This window comes from Bos indicus x Bos taurus, chromosome 22 (genome assembly GCF_003369695.1).
Source record: "Bos indicus x Bos taurus breed Angus x Brahman F1 hybrid chromosome 22, Bos_hybrid_MaternalHap_v2.0, whole genome shotgun sequence".
NCBI lineage: Eukaryota > Metazoa > Chordata > Mammalia > Artiodactyla > Bovidae > Bos > Bos indicus x Bos taurus.
Genome location: NC_040097.1, coordinates 53,070,443 through 53,091,642, shown reverse-complemented (window position 1 = coordinate 53,091,642; position 21,200 = coordinate 53,070,443). Strand labels below are relative to the sequence as shown.

General features: G+C 43.8%; 2 protein-coding genes and 1 non-coding gene across 5 annotated transcripts in view; 2 read left to right on the top strand and 1 right to left on the bottom strand.

The window, feature by feature from the left end:
• UBP1 (upstream binding protein 1) overlaps positions 1 to 13,225 on the bottom strand; it is a 64,514-nt gene extending 51,289 nt beyond the window's left edge. For all 3 annotated transcript variants that reach the window (XM_027522254.1, XM_027522255.1, XM_027522256.1), the window contains exon 1: positions 12,953 to 13,225. In XM_027522254.1, coding sequence (XP_027378055.1) covers positions 12,953 to 13,065 — 113 coding nt within the window. In that variant the 5' untranslated portion in view covers positions 13,066 to 13,225. The remainder of the gene's footprint in view (positions 1 to 12,952) is intronic.
• Positions 4,196 to 4,299, top strand: LOC113881079. The gene has a single exon (XR_003507933.1). It is a non-coding gene; the product is annotated as a U6 spliceosomal RNA (small nuclear RNA).
• On the top strand, positions 13,225 to 20,986 carry LOC113880311 (atherin-like). Its single transcript, XM_027522262.1, has 2 exons — positions 13,225 to 13,907; positions 20,867 to 20,986. The coding sequence occupies exon 1, from the start codon at positions 13,334 to 13,336 to the stop codon at positions 13,880 to 13,882; it is 549 nt and encodes a 182-aa protein (XP_027378063.1). The 5' UTR covers positions 13,225 to 13,333; the 3' UTR covers positions 13,883 to 13,907; positions 20,867 to 20,986.
• Positions 20,987 to 21,200: the final 214 nt, after the last annotated feature.

Here is a 21,200-nt window from a genome sequence, read left to right as displayed (position 1 = left end):
AGTGAAAAGCCAGATCTCCAGACAATTTGAGATCATAATTTCTACCAGGATGAGCCATAAGAAAAGTTCTGGTATTCAGTTGATTTTGTAACCTCATATTCCAGACAGGTAGGTCTCCCAGGGATCTGACAAGCAAATGAAAAGACACAAGGATTTGAATTATTCCAAGTAATCCTGATGCCAGTATCCAAAAATATCCAGGCACACAAAGACAAACACGACTTTAGGCGCAAGAACCAACAGCAAAAACAACAGATGGCATATACCCAGTTCCAGATCCTGTCTGTTGGCATTCAGTGCTTTCCTGATTCTGCTGCAGAGGGTTAGAGGTCTGAAGACTACATATATAAGACATCTTGCCAGCTGGAATCTTGGTAGGTTGCTCTGAAGGGAAATGAAGAGGGAGTGGGAAAGAGCAGAAGCAGGCAACCACAGCTGCAGGGAAGTTCAAGGCAGCAGCAGCCATGCCTCCAACAGCCAGCCCTTCTCCCTGAACCCTTCTAGCACTTTCACAGTCAATACTTCACCAAACCCTTCTCTGCCTGAGACAGCTCAGTGCATCCTATTTTCCTGACTGGACACAGACCAATACCCACCAAAGACTTCAAGATGCCAGAAGTACTGAACCTATATGATAAAATTAAGCTTACTTTGTTTAAAGAAATAAAGAATGAATATTTAACAGTAAGATTACACAGAAATGAAGAGTATATAAGGAAAATGGAACATAAACAAAAAGTTATCCAGAAGGCAGCACAGAAAATGCCGAAGAGGTGTTAAGAGAGAAAGGGAGAAGATTCTACACTGAAGTCTCAGAAGCGGAAAGAACGGGCAGAGGCAGCATTTGATATAAAGGCCCAGTAAAGTCCGGACCAATGAAGTAACACTAAATCGCTGATTTAAGAACCCAAAATAACCAAAGTAGGATAAGCAATTTTCGAACCCACGCCCAAAAGCACATCAAGAAAAACTTGTAAGCCAGTATGTGTGTGTTCATATTTCAAAAGTCCAATTTTTTCAGTAAAGTACCAAGTATGGAAATTCTACTGAAAGTAGGCCCTGGCAGGAAGAGTTGTGGGTCTGAGATGGGGCCACCCCATCCTTAAGCAGAGCTGGAGAGGGACTGGGCGAGGGCGCAGAGGTGAGACCACCAACCAGCAAAGGGATGCGCTTGAGAGTGGAGGTGGTGCGCTTCCCGTGAGGCCTGATCAGCGCTTCCTTAGAGCCACCCTGTTACCTAAGTAACGGAAAGGAAGCATCGGATTTAAGCAGGGTTACGGTTGTGTTAAAAAAGAGGACCGGGGAATAAAGCAAAAGGGGGCAAGAGAACAAGGGTATATGTGGGCAAGTAACTACAATGATTGACCAGGAAAATTTAAACTGGTTGGGGAAGAAAACAGGAGCTCAAGAGAGTACATGTGTGCGTGCTCAGTCGCTCAGTCATGTCTGACTCCTTGCGACCCTATGGACTGTAGCCCTCCAGGCTCCTCTGTCCATGGGATTTCCCAGGCAAGAATACTGGAGTGGGTTGCCATTTCCTACTCCAGGGGATCTTCCTGACCCAGGGATCAAACCCAAGTTTCCTGCATTGGCAGGCGGATTCTTTACCACTGAGCCACTGGGGAAGCCTCTTCAAGAGGGTGAGAAATTGTGATGAGAGCAATATCAGTGGTTGTATTAATAAATTTTAATGGGTGCAGTGATGGCAGAAGGAGAGTAATAAGGGAGAGAGTGAAGGACAGGGGGCAGCAGGTGAACTCTGAATCTGAGATTGCAGTGGGTCGCATGATGGGTAAATCCAGGTCTAATGTATGACCATAGGATTGAGTAGCTGAGATAATGTCGCTGTAAGAAAGATACTCAAGGAATGGAAGTGTCAGGCTGCTGGAAGGCCCATTTAAATATCTTCTGAAGTCACCACGAGTGAACAGACTAGTCGTGTTCACTTTGACAGTGAGCTGGGATCTTGAGTTTTTAAAATAAGAAATGAAAAAATAAATAAATAAAAAATAAAATAAGAAATGACCCCCACACCAGATGACTGCAATCACTGAGGGCCTGGTGACAATCAGTGGCGTGAAATTCAAAGCTGGGGGTCTTGCAGAAAAGGAGGGAGACAGAACAGTCCGGAGGCGGCTGTGAGAAGCCGCAAGGATCCCTCCCCAGGCTCCTGGTGCAAGAGCAGGGATGTGAATGTAAGCCCCCAGCAGTTGAGAGGGTCTCAGGGGAGAAGGGTCCTCAGACAGCAGGTTTCCACAAGAGCAGGGTAGGGGAAGACAGCATTAAGAGACAAAGCTGGCTATACTAGTTTCCTAGGGTTGTCATCACAAAGAACCAGAAACTAGAGGCTTACAACGGCAGCAGCTTCCTGTCTCACTGTTCAAGGGCCGGAAGTCGAATCCAGGTGTTGGCTGAGCACTGGGAGGGAAGGCCTCTGGCAGCTTCTGGGGTCTGGCGGCGGGGGCTGGGTGCCCTCACTTGTAGGCACAGCACTCCAGGCCCTTGGCCAGCTTCTTCCCGTGTGTCTTCTGTGTCCCCTCTGTGTATGTGTGTCTGTGTGCGTCCAGATCTCCCCTTTCTATAAGGACACCAGTTCTCTTCAACCAGTGCCCACCCTGATGACCTCATTTTAACTGGATTACCTTTGTGAAGACCTTATTTCCAAATAAGGCCACATTCTGAGGCACTGTTGGGGGGGGTGCCTGGGACTTCAACATATCTTTTTGGGGGACACAATTCAATCCGTAACACTGACTGCTTGGGAGATTTTTCTGATAGACTGAGAATTCCAGAGAGTAAAGTGGGAGAATTTTAGGAACCAGTCAGAACGGGGAGCCGGCTACAGAAATGCGCAAGTGCAGAGCACCGTGCTGAACACAGGACAAGGAGTGTCCTGGAAGTCTGGAACTTCCCCTAGTCCCGACAAACAGGAACCAAGTACAGTGGGCTTCCCTGGCTCAGTGGGAAGGCACCCATCTGCCAGCGCAGAAAAGGCAGTTCCTGGTTCCTGGTCCGGAAAGATCCACATACTGGGGAGCAACTAAGCGTGCACCGCAACTACTGAGCAGAAATGCCGAAACTACTGAAGCCCGCGTGCCCTAGAGTCCATGCTTCGCAAAAGAAGCCGCCATGAGGAGCCTGCACCGCTGCAACTGGAGAGCAGCCCCTGCTAGCCACAACCTGAGAAAGGCCCTCACAGCAACAAGGACACAGCACTGCCAAAATTAAAAAATCAGAGTCAAGTGCACAAAAGGACTGGTCCAGTGTGCCCTAGAAAACGAGACACACGTCTAGGAGAGACTGATCAAAAAGAGACGGCACTAATAAAGATGAGGAAAAAAGATGTAACTAATGATATAAAAACTAGTAAGATGAGAATATCACTAACAACTATAGCAACGTATCTGAACATATGGATAAGATGAACAATTTTCTAGAAAAATTAACATCAAAACTTTAAGACATAAAAAACTACAAGACTTCCACAGTGGCACTGTGGATAAGAATCTGTCAATGCAAGGGACACGGGTTCCATCTCTGGTCCAGGAAGAGCCCACAAGCTGCAGAGCAACTGAGTCCCTGTGCCACAACTACTAAGCCCACAGTGCTCAGAGCCTGTGCTCCTCAACAGGAGATGCCACCGCAGTTAGAAGCCCAGGCGCCACGACGAAGGGCGGCCCTGCTGGCCACAGCCAGAGAAAGACCACGCAGAGCCACTGACAGCCAGCACAGTCTAAGCAAATCCAGTCATAAAGATATAAAAGGCTTAAAAAGAAAAGTAATGCTACAGAGACCGATACTGTGGTTAAAAATTTTCCCCCCAGAGAAAACTTTCACAGAGGAGTTCTATGGGACTTTCAGGGGCAGCTCCTATACAAACTATTCGACAGGACAAAAACCAAGGAATTAACCTTATTCCTTATGAAGACTTATGCAATTGTGACATCAAAACTAGGTACAAACAAAACTAGAAAAGAAAGTGAAAAGCTCAAGTCAGCCATAAATATAGATGCAAAAAGCCTAAACTGAGTATTAACAAATCAAATTCAAGAGTGTAATGACAAACCATCATCTAGCTGGGTATTTCTCAAGAACACAAGGACAGAATCCAGAATCTGCAAACAGGACGACAGATTTAGATCACTGATGGGCACTGGATTTATAACAGAATGGCAGTATAGAGAGGTGAGAAATAGTGTTCATTTGGGCAGCACATATACTAAAATTGGAACGATACAGAGATTAGCATGGCACCTGTGCAAGGATGACATGCAAATTCGGGAAGCATTCCATATTTTTTATACAGAGTCAAGTAAGTCAGAAAGAAAAACACCAATACAGTATGCTAATGCTAAGTCACTTCAGTCGTGTCCGACTCTGTGTGACCCCACAGACGGCAGCCCACCAGGCTCCCCCGTCCCTGGGATTCTCCAGGCAAGAACACTGGAGTGGGTTGCCATTTCCTTCTCCAATGCATGAAAGAGAAAAGTGAAAGTGAAGTCGCTCAGTCGTGTCCGACTCTTAGCGACCCCATGGACTGCAGCCCACCAGGCTCCTCTGTCCATGGATTTTCCAGGCAAGAGTACTGGAGTGGGGTGTCATGTATACTAACGCATATATATGGAATTTATAAAGATGGTAACGATGACCCTATATGCAAGACAGCAAGAGACACAGATTTAAAGAAGAGTCTTTTGGACTCTGTGAGAAAAGGTTGAGAAGGGGATGATTTGAGAAGGTAGCGTTGAAACATGTATATTATCATATGTGAAGCAGATCGCAGGTCCAGGTTTGATGCATGAGATGGGGCACTCAGGGCTGGTGCACTGGGATGACCCTGAGGGATGGGATGGGGAGGGAGGTGGGAGGGGGCTTCAGGATGGGGAACACATGTACACCCATGGCGGATTCATGTCAATGTATGGCAAAAACCAATACAATATTGTAAAGTAATTAGCCTCCAATTAAAATAAATAAATTTTTTAAAAATAAAAATGCTCAAATGGAAAAAAAGGTGAGAAATAAACAGTCTTTTCAAAGATATTAGGTAAACTACAGGCTCATACAACTGCAACTGCAACTAACTGGCCTCCTCTCATACAATACCAAAAACAGAAGGAAAAAAACACAACTCTAGAGAGACTGTGAACTTAGATGTGATATGTAAAGTAATAAACCTTCAGAAAAGACTAGAAGAGTATTGTTATGACCTCAGAGTAGGGAAAGGCTGCTCAATCTGACCATATCCCGATCAAGACCTTCTGTTTAAAAGGCACCATAAAGAGAATGGGAAGGTGTCACGGAGTAGAAGAGAGTTGTCTGTGACATATATGTGTAATCAAGGCTAGTATCCAGAATATATAGAAGACTACAACAAGAAAATAAACACAGGCTTCCCTGGTGATGCAGCGGTTAAGAATCCTGCCTGCCAAAGCAGGGGACACAGGTTCAGTCCCTGGTCTGGGAAGATCCTGCATGCCGTGGGGCAGCTGAACCCCACGTGCCACAGCTACTGAGGCCCGAGCACCCTAGAGGCCCTGCTCCACGACAAGAGAAGCCTGCACACGGCATCTGGAGGGTAGGCCCCACTTGCTGCAGCCAGAGAAAACCCCACACACAGCAATGAAGACATAGCAAGTCAAAAATAAAAATACAGAAAAATTTAAATACTGTTCCAAAAGGGGGGGGGGGCAGGGGAACTGAATGGAAACAAAGGTGCTGCCTTCAAAACCTGGGACAGAAACTTAACAGAGAAATATATAGCTACGAACAGATTAGAAGCAGACCAAAAACAAAGGAGAAGGCGCCTAACTAAAGACAGCAAGTCATCAGAGTCATCAAAACAACAGGAAAGAACCACAAAGATGAAACAGAAAACACAGTCAAGAAAAACAAAACCAAAATCTGATTTCTTACAAAATACGAGATATAGACAAACTTCGGAAAGAGGTCATGGAAGAAGGAAAACACACAAGAAACGCAGGGAGTGAAAGAAATGGTGTAATCACAAATATTGGAGAGATCAGTTAAAAAAAAACTCTGGAAAAAAATTCCCACAACTAAGATAAACTGTGAATTTCCTATGTCCATGAAGCAAATTTAAACAGGCAAACACCTGTGTAGGCAAAAATAAAATAAAATCATCTAATCCAGATTGTCTTTATAAAAAGCTTTATAAAACCTTGAAGAAAAAATTAAGTCCCATGCTCAGATGGTAAAGAATCCGCCTGCAATGCAGGAGATCTGGGTTCGATGCCTGGGTCAGGAAGATCCCCTGGAGGACAGGGCAACCCACACCAGTAATCTTGCCTGGAGAATCCCATGGACCCAGGAGCCTGGCGGGCCCCAGTCCATGGGGTCACAAAGAGCCAGACACGACTGAGTAAGCACAGCACAGCACACAAAAATATTTAGCCCATAAAAAGAAAGTTACCCAGCTCACAGGAAGCTGATACAGGCTTAATGTTTTTTAAAAGGACAGGCGAACAAAAAAAAAAAAAAAAAAAAGAAAGAAAGAAAATTGAGGCTCAATCTCAGCTAGGAACAGAGACAACCTATTTATGAAACTTTGGAAGCATTTTCTCTAATCAGTAAGTAGACTAAAGACTCAAGTTCTTGGTATTTCTAAACAACACTGCAGTGAATGCTAAGGCTTACCCCACACTAAGGCAAGAAAATTAAATGTAAAGATTACACAGGAAGAAACAAACCCATCACTATTTAAAGATATCAACTAGGATAACTGAGCCCCTAAAATTATTAGAACTAATAAGTTCGGCAAGGTCCTGCAGAAGAGGAGAGAGAGAAAAAAAAAAAGAAAGATAAAATAAGAGAGAAAAAAAAGAAAGATAAAATAAGAGAGAAAAAAAAAGAAAGATAAAATAAGGAAGAAAAAAAATACAGCATTCCCATGTGATTTTCCTTCTATCCAGAAAGATCATCTTCCACCTCGAGAAAGCTTCTTAGTTATTCGCTGGTGAGCAGCCAACAGGTGCAGTGGAAAGAAGTGGAGGTCAGACCCCCAACTTCAAATCCTATTTCTTCCCTTTGCTGGGCTCTCTGAACTCTTAAGAGTGGGTTTGTTTTTAATTTAGTAGAAAATACTTTAAATACCCACACTCTAGGCACATGTTAGATGAGAGGTTCTCAAAGTATGGTTGTGGAATCCTGGAGAACCTGAGATTTTCAGGGGTTCAGGAGGTCACACCTATGCTCAGAATAATACTAAACCATTATTTGCCTTTTTCACTCTTGACATTTGTACAAAACCAATGGTGGTTAAAACTGCAGGTGCCTTGGCATGAATCAACGCGGTAGCACCAAGCTACACAAGCAGTCATTGTACAAAAACATTAACTTTATTAAATACTGGTCCTTGGGTAGGTATAATGTATTTCTGTTGCACACCTAAGTGCAATGGTTTTCTAAAGAAAAGGTTTTTATGAAACTGATCTGTGACTGGATTAAGCAGCTTCTCTTACAGAATATCATTTTTACTTAAACATTGACAAACTGTGATTATTCATTTCTGAGTATTTGACAGAAATTTCCTCAAAAGTGAGCCCTTTATTTCAAGGAAAACAACTATGACAGCATTTGTGACCAATGACAAAATCTGCACCCTCCTTCCACCACGTGCTTTCTCTGATGAGACGGTGGTGATACTAAGGAATGTGATTTTTTGGTATTGCATAGTGAAAAATGAGAACATTGAGAAGATCTGCAAAACTCAAGAGATCATTATTTTCCAAATGACCAATACTTGCACATTTAAAAGTACACAGGTTCAGAGACCCAGTCAAAGTTCAAAACAGACCAACTGATTCTAATGTAACAATATAAAAAGTACATTGACACAGTTTCAGATTGCACATTGCAACTTTAAGAAACTGCCTCTTGTCAAGTGCTGGTATGCTGGTATACTATCAAAGAAGAATATCCAGCATGATCTGAAACGGCTATTAAAATAATCTCTCCTTTTCCAACCACATATCTATGGGAGGCTGAACTTTCTTCACTTATGTCAACCAAAATAGTATACTCTAATAGCAGGTAAGAGAATCCATCTGCTTTACTATGCCAGACATTAAATAAATTTGCAAGTATAAGAGAATGCCATTCTTCACGTTTGATTTTGAAAAGGTTTTCAAATAAAATATATTTGTGATAATGTATAATGGTTTGTAATTGTTTTCTCAAATAAATTAGTAAAATGTAAAAGTTTCTGATTATGAATGGACTACAAAATATACAGTATGCTATTCTACTCAGACAGACTGAAACAAAGTAATCCATAAGAAAAAGACACCAACAGGGTTCTACTCTCCTCAAAATCATTCCGCTGAAATCCTTGGAAAGCCGAATAGTATTCATAGGTATAGTCTATGTTTGCCTTCAAAAAACTGTCACATGTTTAAAAACGTAACATTTCTAGTTACTACATATCGTAAGTATCAGAATCATAAAAGAGAAGGAAAGACTAAGGGATTGTCATTGAAGGAAATAAAAAATAAATGCAATATGGGATCCTAGACAGAACATGGATTAGAAAAAAGGCAATACAGAAAAAAAACACTGTGAAATCCCAATAAATTTTGTTCTTCAGGTAATAGTTCTGTACCAAGGCAGTTTTGAAAACTGTACTCTGATTATGGAAGTAGGAGATGCTGGGTAAAGGGTAGATGTCAGCTTTCTACACGATCTTTTTAACTTGTAAATCTTAACTCATAAACTCACAAAGTTTGAGAGAGACTCTACTACCAAGATGCAGCACAGAACCGTTTCCAAAGCAAGCAAAACAAAAATGACAGAACTCGTAAATTCAGTGACAGAACCTACAGCAAAAAAAAAGGGTCCAGCATCTTTTTCTTCCTTTCCGCCAAAAGCAAACATTTAAGTTGTCCTGGCAAACTGGCAAGTGTTACTGTGATGAAACACATCAAATTATGAGACCATATCAATAAAATACCAAGTTTCAAACAACACCGAACGAAGGACACAAACTGCACTGAACTTACTCTTAGGGGAGTGCGGGGACCACCCCGATTTTAAAAATGGAACACAATGAAATCTATGGACAAACAATAGGATATGTATAAATTAGCTGAGTGAATGGTTTAGTCTACATAAATATTACTTTTTGAATATAAGGTTTCAATACTCAGCAAATGTTTCTCCAAGGCAATCAAAGTATATTATTAGAATCTATCCTTTAGAGCAGGGGTCAACTAGCTACAGCCCAAAGGCCAAACCCAGCTGGCCTGTTTTTGTACAACCATGACCTAAGAATGGCTTTTATATTTTTTAAAAGGTTGTAAACAAACAAAACAGAGTGACAGAGATTCTCTGCCCTACAAAGCCTTGAATATTTGCTATCTGGCCTTTTATAGAAAAGCTTTGCCAAGCCCTGCTTTAAAGTAATAAATTTTATTTGATTAAGTGAATTTGATTATAATTTAGTTATTAATTATAAAGTCCAGTGTGGACACTATGAAGTATCTTTTTTTTTTAACCAACAATTTACTGAATTCTTTTAATATTAAACCCAGAAAGTTTTTGAAATGTGAAATGAAGAATTTCATAGAAATTATTCCCAATTCTGGAAGTAGTCTCAGGTACCACCATAATAAAATTTTCAAATTTCACGGATTCTGAAAATTTCCTATATTTCCAAGAAATGTCACCCACTCCAGAACATTGTGCTTTAGCATGAGACCCACAGAAAACCATCAGCTATTAACAGTTACATAATAAAATATATCCTCAGTAGTCTTTTATTAACTTAACACTGATCACAAAGTTGAAATTTTCCCATTTCCTCCAAGGGACTATAAACTGACCTTTTAACATTTTAATCAGTATAGAAAATCTGTCTTCATCTCAAACCAGTTTTGATTTAGCAAATTATTTATAAACTACAAATGTACCTCCCAATTGAGACTATATGTAAAATACACCTTTTGTTTCAAAACAGATTTAAACCATAGTGAAGTTTTACAGAGCTCAGGCCAATGCCCTTTGCGAAGGGAATTATTTAGTATAAAAAATATTTTTATGCATAAAGAAGTCACATTAAAAAATTTTTTTCAGATTACTCCTTAAATCTTGAAACCTAACTTACTATAAATTATATATTTTTTGTGAACCCTTAAGATGGAATGAAAATTACCAGGTGGCCCAAAAGACCTTCCTAAAGGAGTTTTATTGAGTTATACTTTTTTGAGTCCTTTGGTTATCTGCTCCTTACTTTACAGAACATGTATGACCCAGATTTCAAGTTACAATGGGTTTCAAGCCTTCATTCAGTGAAGGGAAACTCAGTCCTCTCTTGAAATGGTAGTGCCACTGACAATCACTTTACTAACAATCACTTTAACATCTACCAGCTTAGGTTTACTCACTTGGAAGAACAGGACTGGCCTATTCGCCTTCCAAGGTCTCTAACCATCTCTAGACTTCCGACACTGTAACTTAGATTTTAAAAAATATTTATGACCTGCCTCATTTCAAACAGAATCTGCAGCAGCCAGAAAAACACAGTGAAGACTGGAGTGTAGAAAACAAAAGGGAAGAAGCAAAGATTTCACCAGAAATTAGCCTCATCATAATCCAATACTATCAGCCTACATTGTTTAATGCAAACATACATTTCAAAGTCAGACTATTGAGAGAAACCACAGGTTTCTTTCATGCTATCTTCCCCCAAAGCTGAAGCAATCATTTCCTAAAAGAACTATTTAGAAATACCTCTTGATTTAAGCATTCAAAAAGCACATGCAATAAGCAGACTTCACTCTGAAAGAAAAATGGACAAAGCTGCCTCCAGAGCAAATCTGTATCAAGAAGTCACTTTTCCAGTAATTTCAAGTTGAGCACCTCAAGTTTACTTCTTGAACTTGAGAAGAAATGAAATAGACAAAAATCACAAGCCTTACTTCCCTGGAACTCGGGCATGTGCCGCTTCCCGGATGCCTAAGGAGGCCACTGCCCTGCAGAACAGAGAGGCTTGGGCACTCCCAGCTCCAGGGCCGGGCATGGGAAGCACAAGGCCATCAAAGGAGGTCTGCACAGCCCCAAGTTTTCTTCAGACCTTCTCTAGATCACAGCAATCTTGGAATCTGCCAAAGTTTGCATTTCAAATGAAGGGCCTTGAATTTGCAAGAGGCAAGTAGTCTCCAGGCTCTTCTCAGATTTTGAGGACCCAATTAAATCCAAAAAAATAAACAGGCTCCTTAAAAGTGGTATTTGCCTTCAAAGATACTTGAAAATTCAGAGTAAAAGACATACACCATGGAACCACTAACTGAAGACAATCACTGGAAAAAAGTTTCCCCATGGAAAGTGTTGTTTCAGACACAGAATTACAAAGATGACAGACATTAAGAACAAGGTAGTAAAAAGGTTTAATATAAAAATTTTCTTTCTAGGCCACAAACAAAATGTTCATTTGTTGGCTGAAACAAACAGCCAACTAATGAACTTAGTTCTGAAACAAACAGAACTCTAGAAATCTAAAGAAGTCTCTCAATAACAGCTCACAATAGCCCCCAATAAGCAAAGCCCTCAGCAGCAGACCTTCGCTCACCGTAATTGAGAATAAACACTGAATTTGCCTCACCTGCTCTCTTCTGCCTTGACGGCAAGTCCAGGTCTCCAGGAGCAGCATGGCTCGCGTTCCCACTAGGGAATCAGTGCCTCTAATACTGCCTACAGGAGTGACCCTAGGACTTTCAGCAGCTCAATTTCCTCAACAACTAAGACAGTTGTTCTAGAAAATAAGCCACCTCATCCAGAGCCCTCAGGCTTCAAAGCTGCAGAGAGAGGAAGTGCCAAGTTCAGGAAGTGCACAGATCAGGTCAGGGTCACTGACTGGTGACCTAAGGCTTTCCTCCAGGCGCTTCCACACCATACAAACCATCTCCACCTTTCAGCTCAGAGTTTCCCTTGAAGATTGAAAAGCCGAATTATTTTGAGTAGTCCCTACCATGTGAGGCCTGCTCTGACCCAGAAGTCTTCTTGACTTTTCATTCTCCTTGTCCTTCCCCTAGAGCTGCATGGAGAAACTGGACAGCACTTTCAAGACACCTGGCGTTAAAGACCATCTATGGAAAATCTCACATAATTCGCACTAAGGAAAAGCTGCCTAACCACTGCAGTTCACACTTCAATCGGATGAACGTATAATACGCAAACAGTTTTTCCATAAAAAGTACTACAAAATAAAAATACAGAGCTGCCAAACTGGTAGGAAAAAACAAATAAGCGAATTTTCTTCAGGATCAAGGCAAGAGACTAAGTTCAGATGTGTTTCAACCTCTCAAAACTAAACAAAATGAATGGCTGCTTGTACAGAGAGCAGAGACTAAACAAACTCTTGTTTTTGTGGTGCAATCAGTGCATCCTAAAGCCTTGTTCAAAAGGAAACAGCCTCGGAGGGTATTACCTACCCCCCAATGGAAAAAACCTCACGTTGAGACAATAAAAAAAAAAACAAACCTAAGTTAATGTGCCATGCGGATACTTCCAATTATGATATACTTACTATTGGAACATCAAGAGATTAAAATTTGTAACCAGGAAAGACTACAATGTAGAACAGAGTAGGAACTGATACCAAAACCTTGGAGAGTGTTTCCCAACACAAGCCCTACCATTTCGCACACCTTATTCCAGCTCTAAGTGCCTTGTAAATCATTTGCAAGGCGAGGTAGCCCCTTCCCCCAACTCGAGTCATCCTAACAGCGGGGTGTATTTTACGGCAAAACTGTAGCCCTCAGGAGCAGCCCTCAGGAGCAGCCCGCGGGGCCGAAGACTGCGGGGCCGCCCTCCGTTGCCCGCCACCGCGGTGGGCAGAGGCCCGCGGGGCTCCATGGCGCGGGCAGAGGCCCAGGGTCGTGCAGGCCTCTCCCAAGGAGACGGAGGCTTCCGCCCGCCCGCCCCCGGGCACTGGTACCTCATGCTGTAGGCGCCGGCGCCCAGCTCCTGCCCGATGCCCGAGAGGCTGGCGTCGAAGTCGTGCACCAGCCCGGACTCTATCACCTCGTCCATCTTGAGCACCCAGGCCATCTTCCGGCCTCGCCGCCGCCCGGCGCGCGGCGCGGTCTCCGCGAGCGGGGCGCAGGGGCCGGAGCTCCGCGGGCGCGTCCTGAGGGAGGGCGCGGGTGAAGCCTCCGGCGGAGCGGCGAGTGGTCACCAGCGGCGGCCCGGGTGGCGGCCGGGATGAGAACAGCCGGGGCCGCGCGGGCAGGGCACGGCCAGCCCGGCGAGCAGCTGCAGCGGGAGCGGCCGGGCCGCCGGCAGCGCCTCCCTCCCGCGGGCGCCGGCCCCGCGCCTCATGCCGCCGCCGCCCACCCCCTGCGCCGCTAGCGCTAGCGCCGCCGCTGCCGCCGCCCGCCCCGCCCCGAGGCCCCCGGTCGCATCCTCCCCGGGAACGCGCGGGAGCGGGAGCGCAGCCCGCCCGTCACCCTACCACCGGCCTCGACCCCCGGCCCTCGGCCCGCCCACCCCGGCTCGAGCGCCCAGCCGCCCCGGCCCACCCCGCCGACCCGCACCGCCGGCCCGAAGCCTGGTTTCTACAAGGCTCCGGCTCGAGCTCGCTCGCCGCTTCCGCCTCCCGCGGCCCCGCCCCGGCCGCGGCCCCGCCCCCGCGCTCGCCCCGGGCCAGGCCCGCCCCGCACCGCCCGGGGTTTCGCGGCACTCCCGACACTTAGCTGTGAAGGAACCGTGGGGCAGAGTCGTGCGGCCCCGCCCACACGGCAGGTTCCCAGCCTCCGCGGCCTGGCGGCCTCCCTGCACGCCAGCCCGGGAAGAGGCGGAGCCAAAGGGCCGCCCGTTTCCGCACGTCCCGAAAGGCAGGCTGATTGACAGGCGACCTGAACAATAATGGCAAGCGCCTGATCCAGGCTCCCGTGAGTCTCCGTGCCTCTATACTAAACCACCAATCAAACTCTTCCTCTTGGGCGGGTTCTAGGACTGAATTTGCTGCCAAAAGAGAGAATTAATTGGGCCGTACTGGAGGAAGCCGCCCTAAACCCCACTTCTGGAGGTTCTTTGATCTCGTGTGGTCTTTGTAGGTAGTTTCTGGGTTTTGCCCACTCTATAGATGGAGAGTGGTTATGCGTCTTAGCCAATAGGGGGCTATTGCCTGTTCAGCCCCGAACGACCCGTTAGGCAGAAAGTCTTGATTGACGTGAGTGTAAGCCAATCAATGCTCCCGAGAAAGGGCTCCGGAAAGTTATCTCGATTACTAACTACCCTGAGCAGTTTGGCAAGCTTGAGGTAGAGGGGTTCGGTCTCAGGCTGTTATGCTATTGTTATTGTTAATGGTTCTGGAGTTCACTGGACATAGGGGTATTCCCATCCAGGGTCTTTCCTGTCGAGTCAAGGATACCCATATTCATGTCTATTGCTGATGCTGACTGTGGACCCGGACCTCAGTTGGGCTGCTGAAATACCTACACGTGGACTTTACGTGTGGTCTTGCCATCCATACAGCTCTGCAGCTGGAATCCAAAAGCAAGTTCCAAAAGACAAGTAGGAGAAAGTAAATCTTTGTTTTAGACAAAGATTCTTTGCTTGAGCGAACTTTAAGTCAGGCTCCCTATCTTCTCCTATCCTATCTGTAAAATTCAGGTCTAGCAGGAAGGAGTCATTTTAGGAACCCTTTATTTCTGTATCTGATCAGATTCCTTAGTCTCCACCATCACCTAGGTAATATCTGATCACTCTCGCCTGCCTTCAACAAGAAACCTATTAGGTGGGTTCAACAAGAAACCCCCTACCCTTTATGTTTCCTCTTAGTAATTTTCCTTCCGCTGACCTCTGCCCTCCTTGGCTCTAAATTCCCACTTACCATGCTGTATTTGGGTTGAGCCCAGTCTCCTTGGGCTTTCCAGGTGGCGCTAGTGGTAAAGAATCCATCTACCAATGCAGGAGAAGCAAGAGATGCAGGTTCAATCCTTGAGTTGGGAAGATGCCCTGGAGTAGGATATGGCACCCCACTGCCTGGAAAATTCCATGGGCAGAGGAGCCTGGTGGGATACTCCTTGCATTGAAAACAGTCAGACATGACTGAGCACACATGTCCCAAGATGGCTGTCACAGCTCTAGATATTACATCTATTTGGGGGCTTCAAAATCACTGCAGATGGTGACTGCAGCCATGAAATTAAAAGACGCTTACTCCTTGGAAGGAAGGTTATGACCAACCTAGATAGCATATTCAAAAGCAGAGACATCACTTTGCCAACAAAGGTCTGTCTAGTCAAGGCTATGGTTTTTCCAGTGGTCATGTATGGATGTGAGAGTTGGACTGTGAAGAAAGCTGAGTGCCAAAGAATTGATGCTTTTGAACTGTGGTGTTGGAGAAGACTCTTGAGAGTCCCTTGGACTGCAAGGAGGTCCAACCAGTCCATCCTAAAGGAGATCAGTCCTGGGTGTTCGTTGGAAGGATTGATGCTAAAGCTGAAACTCCAATACTTTGGCCACCTCATGCGAAGAGTTGACTCATTGGAAAAGACCCTGATGCCTGGGAGGGATTGGAGGCAGGAAGAGAAGGGGACAACAGAGGATGAGATGGCTGGGTGGCATCACCGACTCGATGGACATGAGTTTGAGTAAACTCTGGGAGTTGGTGATAGACAGGGAGGCCTGGCGTGCTGCGATTCATGGGGTCGCAAAGAGTCGGACACGAATGAGTGACTGAACTGAACTGAACTGAACTGAGGTGACTCAGAGGGTAAAGACTATTCCTGTAATGTAGGAGACCCGAGTTCAATCCCTGGGTTGGGACAATCCCTTGGAGAAAGGAATGGCTACCCACTCCAGTATTCTTGCCTAGAGAATTCCATGGACAGAGGAGCCTGGTGGGCTACAGTCCATGGGGTTGCAAAGAGTTGGACACGACTGAGTGAATAACACTTTGATTTCAGTCTTGTTGAGCCCCGTCTCCCCAACTGAAAAATTCCATTGCAGTGGTCCCTGGACCTATAATCATGGTCTGTCCATCTTTAACAATTATCATTGATTTTTTTTTTCCTTAAGGCCTGGGGCCAGAAACTGATACAGAGTCTTTATTCTGCATTGTATTCTATTAGTCAAGCAGCCACATAATCGGATTGATGGGTGGAGAGTTAAATCATTTGAGGATCATGTCTTAAAACTTCCAGAATCACCCTGTGGCCACAAATATTTTGCATTCTTTCCACATGCAGCATAAACTCATCTTCTCCCCAGGCCCATGTAAAGTTCTCATTCCATTACAGCATTAAGTTCCAAAATCTTGTGAGGTCCTGGAGTAGATGAGGCTCTTGGATGTAGTTTCTTGGGTGTAATTCAAGTGGTTCCTCTCCAAGTGAAGTTCTGTGAATTAAAAAGACAGCGGATCTGCACCAATCACTACCACATCAGTAGTGAGCAATGATGAGAGATGCACAGGAGACTCTGCCTCTATAGGCATTTCCCTTCTAAAAGGACACCAATAAAAGGCACACAGTAGTTACTAGTCCATAAAAAGTCTGAAATCTAACTGGGTAAATACTGTCGGTTCCTTGATTAGGACTCTCTCAACTTCCTGGGAATATTCAGTGGCTCTTTTCTCCATCCTTTGGGCTCTTGGCTGCACCTTCTGAGTTATCCTTCCAGTTGCATAAAAAGTAGCCCATGTTTAAAGCTAAGTCGTTTTCTCAGCTGCTTCCTGTCCATAGTTGTGCAGAGGTCTGAAGACCTCTCTTCATATTGTACTGTCCCTGTCCCTTCCAATGTGATACAATTCAGTTTTAAACTTTGTAGGTCTTTTGAATCAATTTACAACCTACTCCAATAAGCAAAAACTGTACCAACACGTTGTGGGGGGAGGTGCAGCTTATTTGTATTGTTTGTTCTGGTTCCATTTCTTATAAAGTCACAGTCATGACATTAGCTCAGGCTGCAGTCGTGAAGGCTTAACCAGGCAAGAGGATCCACTTCCAAGCTCACTTGCATGACTGTTGGCCAGAAACCTCAGTGACTCAACATTTGGGACCACAGGGCTGCTTGTTGTTGTTCAGTCACCCAGTAGTGACTTTGCGACCCCGTGGACTGCAGCACACCAGGCCCCCCTGTCCCTCACCATCTTCCGGAGTTTGCCCAAGTTCACATTCAGTGGATCAGTGATGCCATCCAGCCAGCTCATCCTCTGATACCTTCTTCTTCTGCTCTCCATCTTTCCCAGCATCAGGGACTTTTCCAGTGAGTTGTCTGTTCACATCAGATGACCAAAATACTGGAGCTTAGGCTTCAGCATCAGTCAATATTCAGCATCAGTGAATATTCAGAGTTGATCTCCCTTAAGATTGACTGCTTTGATCTCCTTGCTGTCTAAGGGACTTTCAGGAGTCTTTTCCAGCACCACAGTTCACAGGCATTAATTCTTTGGCATTCTGCTTTCTTTATGGTCCACTCTCACAAACATATGTGACCACTGGGAAGACTATAGCCTTGACTTTACAGACTTTTGTTGAAAGAGTGATGTCTCTACTTTTCAGCACACTGTCTAGGTTTGTCATAGCTTTCCTGCCAAGAAGCAATCGTCTTCTGATTTCATGGCTGCAGTCACCATCCACAGTGATTTTGGAGCCCAAGAAGAGGAAATCTGTCACTACTTCCATCTTTTCCCCTTCTATTTAACATGAAGTAATGGGGCTGGATGCCATGATCTTAGTTTTTTTAATATTTAGTCTTAAGCCAGCTCTTTCACTCTCCTCCTTCACCCTCATCAAGAAGAGGCTCTTTAGTTCCTCTTTGCTTTCTGCCATTAGAGTGGTATCATCGCATATCTGATGTTGTTGATGTTTCTCCTGCTTATCTTGATTCCAGCTTGTAACTCATCCAGCCTGGCATTTCTTATGATGTTCTCAGTGTATAGGTTAAACAAACGGGGCGACAGCAGACTCCTTTGCTGCTTGAGTATCCTCAAAACATGGCACTGGCACCACCTGAGAGAGCTAATTCTTAGATAGGTTGATAAGGAGTCTGGGGCCCTCAAGTAGGAAAGGGTCCAGGGCTCTCGTGGAGGAGAAAGGGGTCTAGGGCTCTCAAGGAGAAAGAGACAAAACCATCTTTTGAAGGGACAAATGTCAAAGAGTTGGTAGATGTATTTTTAGCCAGAAGAGCCACATTCATCATTATCACTTAATAGGTTTTTGAAGGAACTAAAATAGAAGAATTAGATCAGAAATTCAAGGTATAAAAATGGAAAGGAGGTTAAAATTATCACTGTTTATAGACTATCTGCTCATATATCTGAAAATGTCATGGGAAGACAGTGAAAATAACACGGTGGTATCTAGGAACTAACTTATGAAGTATAAAGAATTATGTGAGCAAAGATTTTTAATTCTGATAAATACAAATGTACATTGAAAACTGAAAACACTCAGCAGTGTGTCCAGTCACTCAGCAGTGTCCGACTCTTTGCGACCCCATGATTGTAGCCCACTAGGCTCCTCTGTCCATGGGATTTTCTCAACAAGAATACTGGAGTGTGTTGCCATGCCCTCCTCCAGAGGATCTTTTGGACCCGGGGATTGAACCTGCGTCTCCTACATTGGCATGTTACCACTAAGGCACCTGAGAATCTAAAAATACTACATCCAGTATTATAATGGTAGTTCTCCATAAGCTGACAGTAAACTTAATATGATTCCAATAAAAATAGTAACAAATATTTAACTGGACAAGCTGATTCTAAGATTAATATGGGAAAATAAATAAGCAGAAATAGCCCCCCAAATTTGAAAAAGTCAAATGAAAATATTTATAAATCTAAATATTTAAAAGAGTGTGTATTGGTGAATGAATAAATAGATAAGAGAATGAAAAATCTAGAAACAGATCAATATGCATATGGAAACTTACTGTGCAATAAAAACTGGCATCTCAAATAGTGGAAGAAAATGGAACATTCAGTAAATGATATGGGAATCAAGTTAACCAACTGAAAAACATACCAAAATAAATTAAAAGTGGATTCATTGTTTTTTCCAAAAAGATTGGAAAGGATGGAAAGCAAAATCGTAAAACACTAGAAGTAAATATGAGAACATAAAAATTTTAGATATTCAGAGAGGACAAGGCTTTTTTAATTATGACTCAAAATCTAGAAATTTTAAGAGGTGGATAATATTTGACAACCTAAAAATTATACTTTTCTTCCTAACAACCACTGCCATAATTAAATTTAAAGGAGAACAGGAAAATACTATTTAGGACTTAGATCAGGGACAAAAAGTTTTATTTCCCTAATACATAAATTTCCTATAAATAGATTACTGTGAAAATGGCCTTTATACACTACAACTCCAAAGAATACACAGATTGGGAGTAAGTCTAGGATATACCCATACAGAAACTTTCATTGAAAAGAGCAACGAAATTGAAGAGCTACTTCTTGCAGGACAGCCTAAAACCTCACCACTAGAATTTTATGTTGCCAGTAATGGTGAAGATTAGCCACATCTGAAGAAAACTTTGTTCTTGTAAGATGGTGGAAGAAGCTGATATAGCTTTCAATAGAAAGGACTGCTATAGCCATAGTCAGTGATCCCATACCTATCATTTTCTCTCAATTAGATGGGACCCTGGGGATCAGCTGAAGAACAACTGCTCTTAGACAGCCTTCATCCAATCAGAACTTAGTGGCAGCTAATGGCCAGGAAGACAGCTGGTAAACAGGAAGGACAAGCTTCTGATGTAGAAAATCAGATCTTTAAGAAATGTTCACATTTGAGTGCTGGATTAAAAAGTGCTACCTGCTTGGAATTCTGCACAGCAATTAACTTTTACTTGAGAAAAATGAATGATAGATAGATAGCATGATTTTCAAATGCTCACAAGTTAGCATGATTTTGAAATGCTTCTGTGTGATGGGTTTTGGGCTTACGCTTAACCATTTCAAAATATGCATGCTTTCTCTGTTAAGCGGTTCTGGGAGCTAGTGAGTGAATGCTCGTGTCCCCTCAAAAATCCAAGTGATAGTATTAGAAGGCAGGGCCTTTGGGAGGTGATGAGCTCATAAGGTCCCACAGAGATCCCTAGCCCCTTCTGCCGTGTGAGGACACAATGAGAAGTCTGCAACCCATAAGACAGCCCTCTCCTGTCTATGCTGGACCACTATTCTCAGACTTCCAGCCTCCAGAACTGTGAGAAATAAATCCTGGTGTTTATAAGCCACCCAGTCTGTGGTATTTCATCATAGTAGCCTGGAGAGATTAAGACAGTGGGGTGCTAGATGTCCCTATGGGACATACTGAGGTTTGGGAAGTTACTGAGCTGCAGTGTCAGGTTCTGCTGTACAACCAGCCATTTCAGAATTTACTGGCATAAACAACCAGCATTTACTTGGCTCATGCTTCTGTGGGTCAACCAGCTGGGCTCAGTTGGGCAACTATTGTGAGCTCAGCCAGTCTTCCTCATGCCACTGCAGTAAGCCGTGGGATGGCTTTGCTGATCTTGGCCAGCTCTCTCCTACATCTGGGGTTTGGCAGGGACAACTGGGCTGACTTGAGTTTCAATGTATGGCTTCCCACTCTCCTGCAGACTAGCCCTGCTTTATGCCCGTGGTGGTTGAATGGGTTGCGAGAGACAGTATAAGGACTTGATCAGCCCAGAACTTGAGCACCATCACGTCTGCTGAAATATCTTGGCCAAAGCAAGTCATAAGACCAGCCCTTGTCCAAGAGATGGGGAAACAGACTCAACCTCTTAGCAGGAGGCGATGCAAAATCACAATTATGTGGATATAAATGCTGACAAGGAGCAAAGATGATTTTTACTTGCTGATTCTTAAAATGCTTCAACATAATAAAATGCACTTCTTTTTTTTTTTCAGATTCTGTTAACAGGGGAGGGATTGGAAAATTGTGGCCATTTTTGTAAAAAACATTAGAGGTACCAAGGGAACGTTTTTGATGAGCACAATAAAGGACAGAAATGGTATGGACCAAAAAGAAGCAGAAGATATTACAAAGAGGTGGCAAGAATACACAGAAAAACTGTACAAAAAAGATCTTCATGACCCAGATAACCACAATAGTGTGATCACTCTCCTAGAGCCAGACATCCTGGAGTCTGAAGTCAAGTGGACCTTAGGAAGAATCACTTCGAACAAAGATAGTGTAGGTGATGGAATTCCAGCTGAGCTATTTCAAATCTTAAAAGATGAT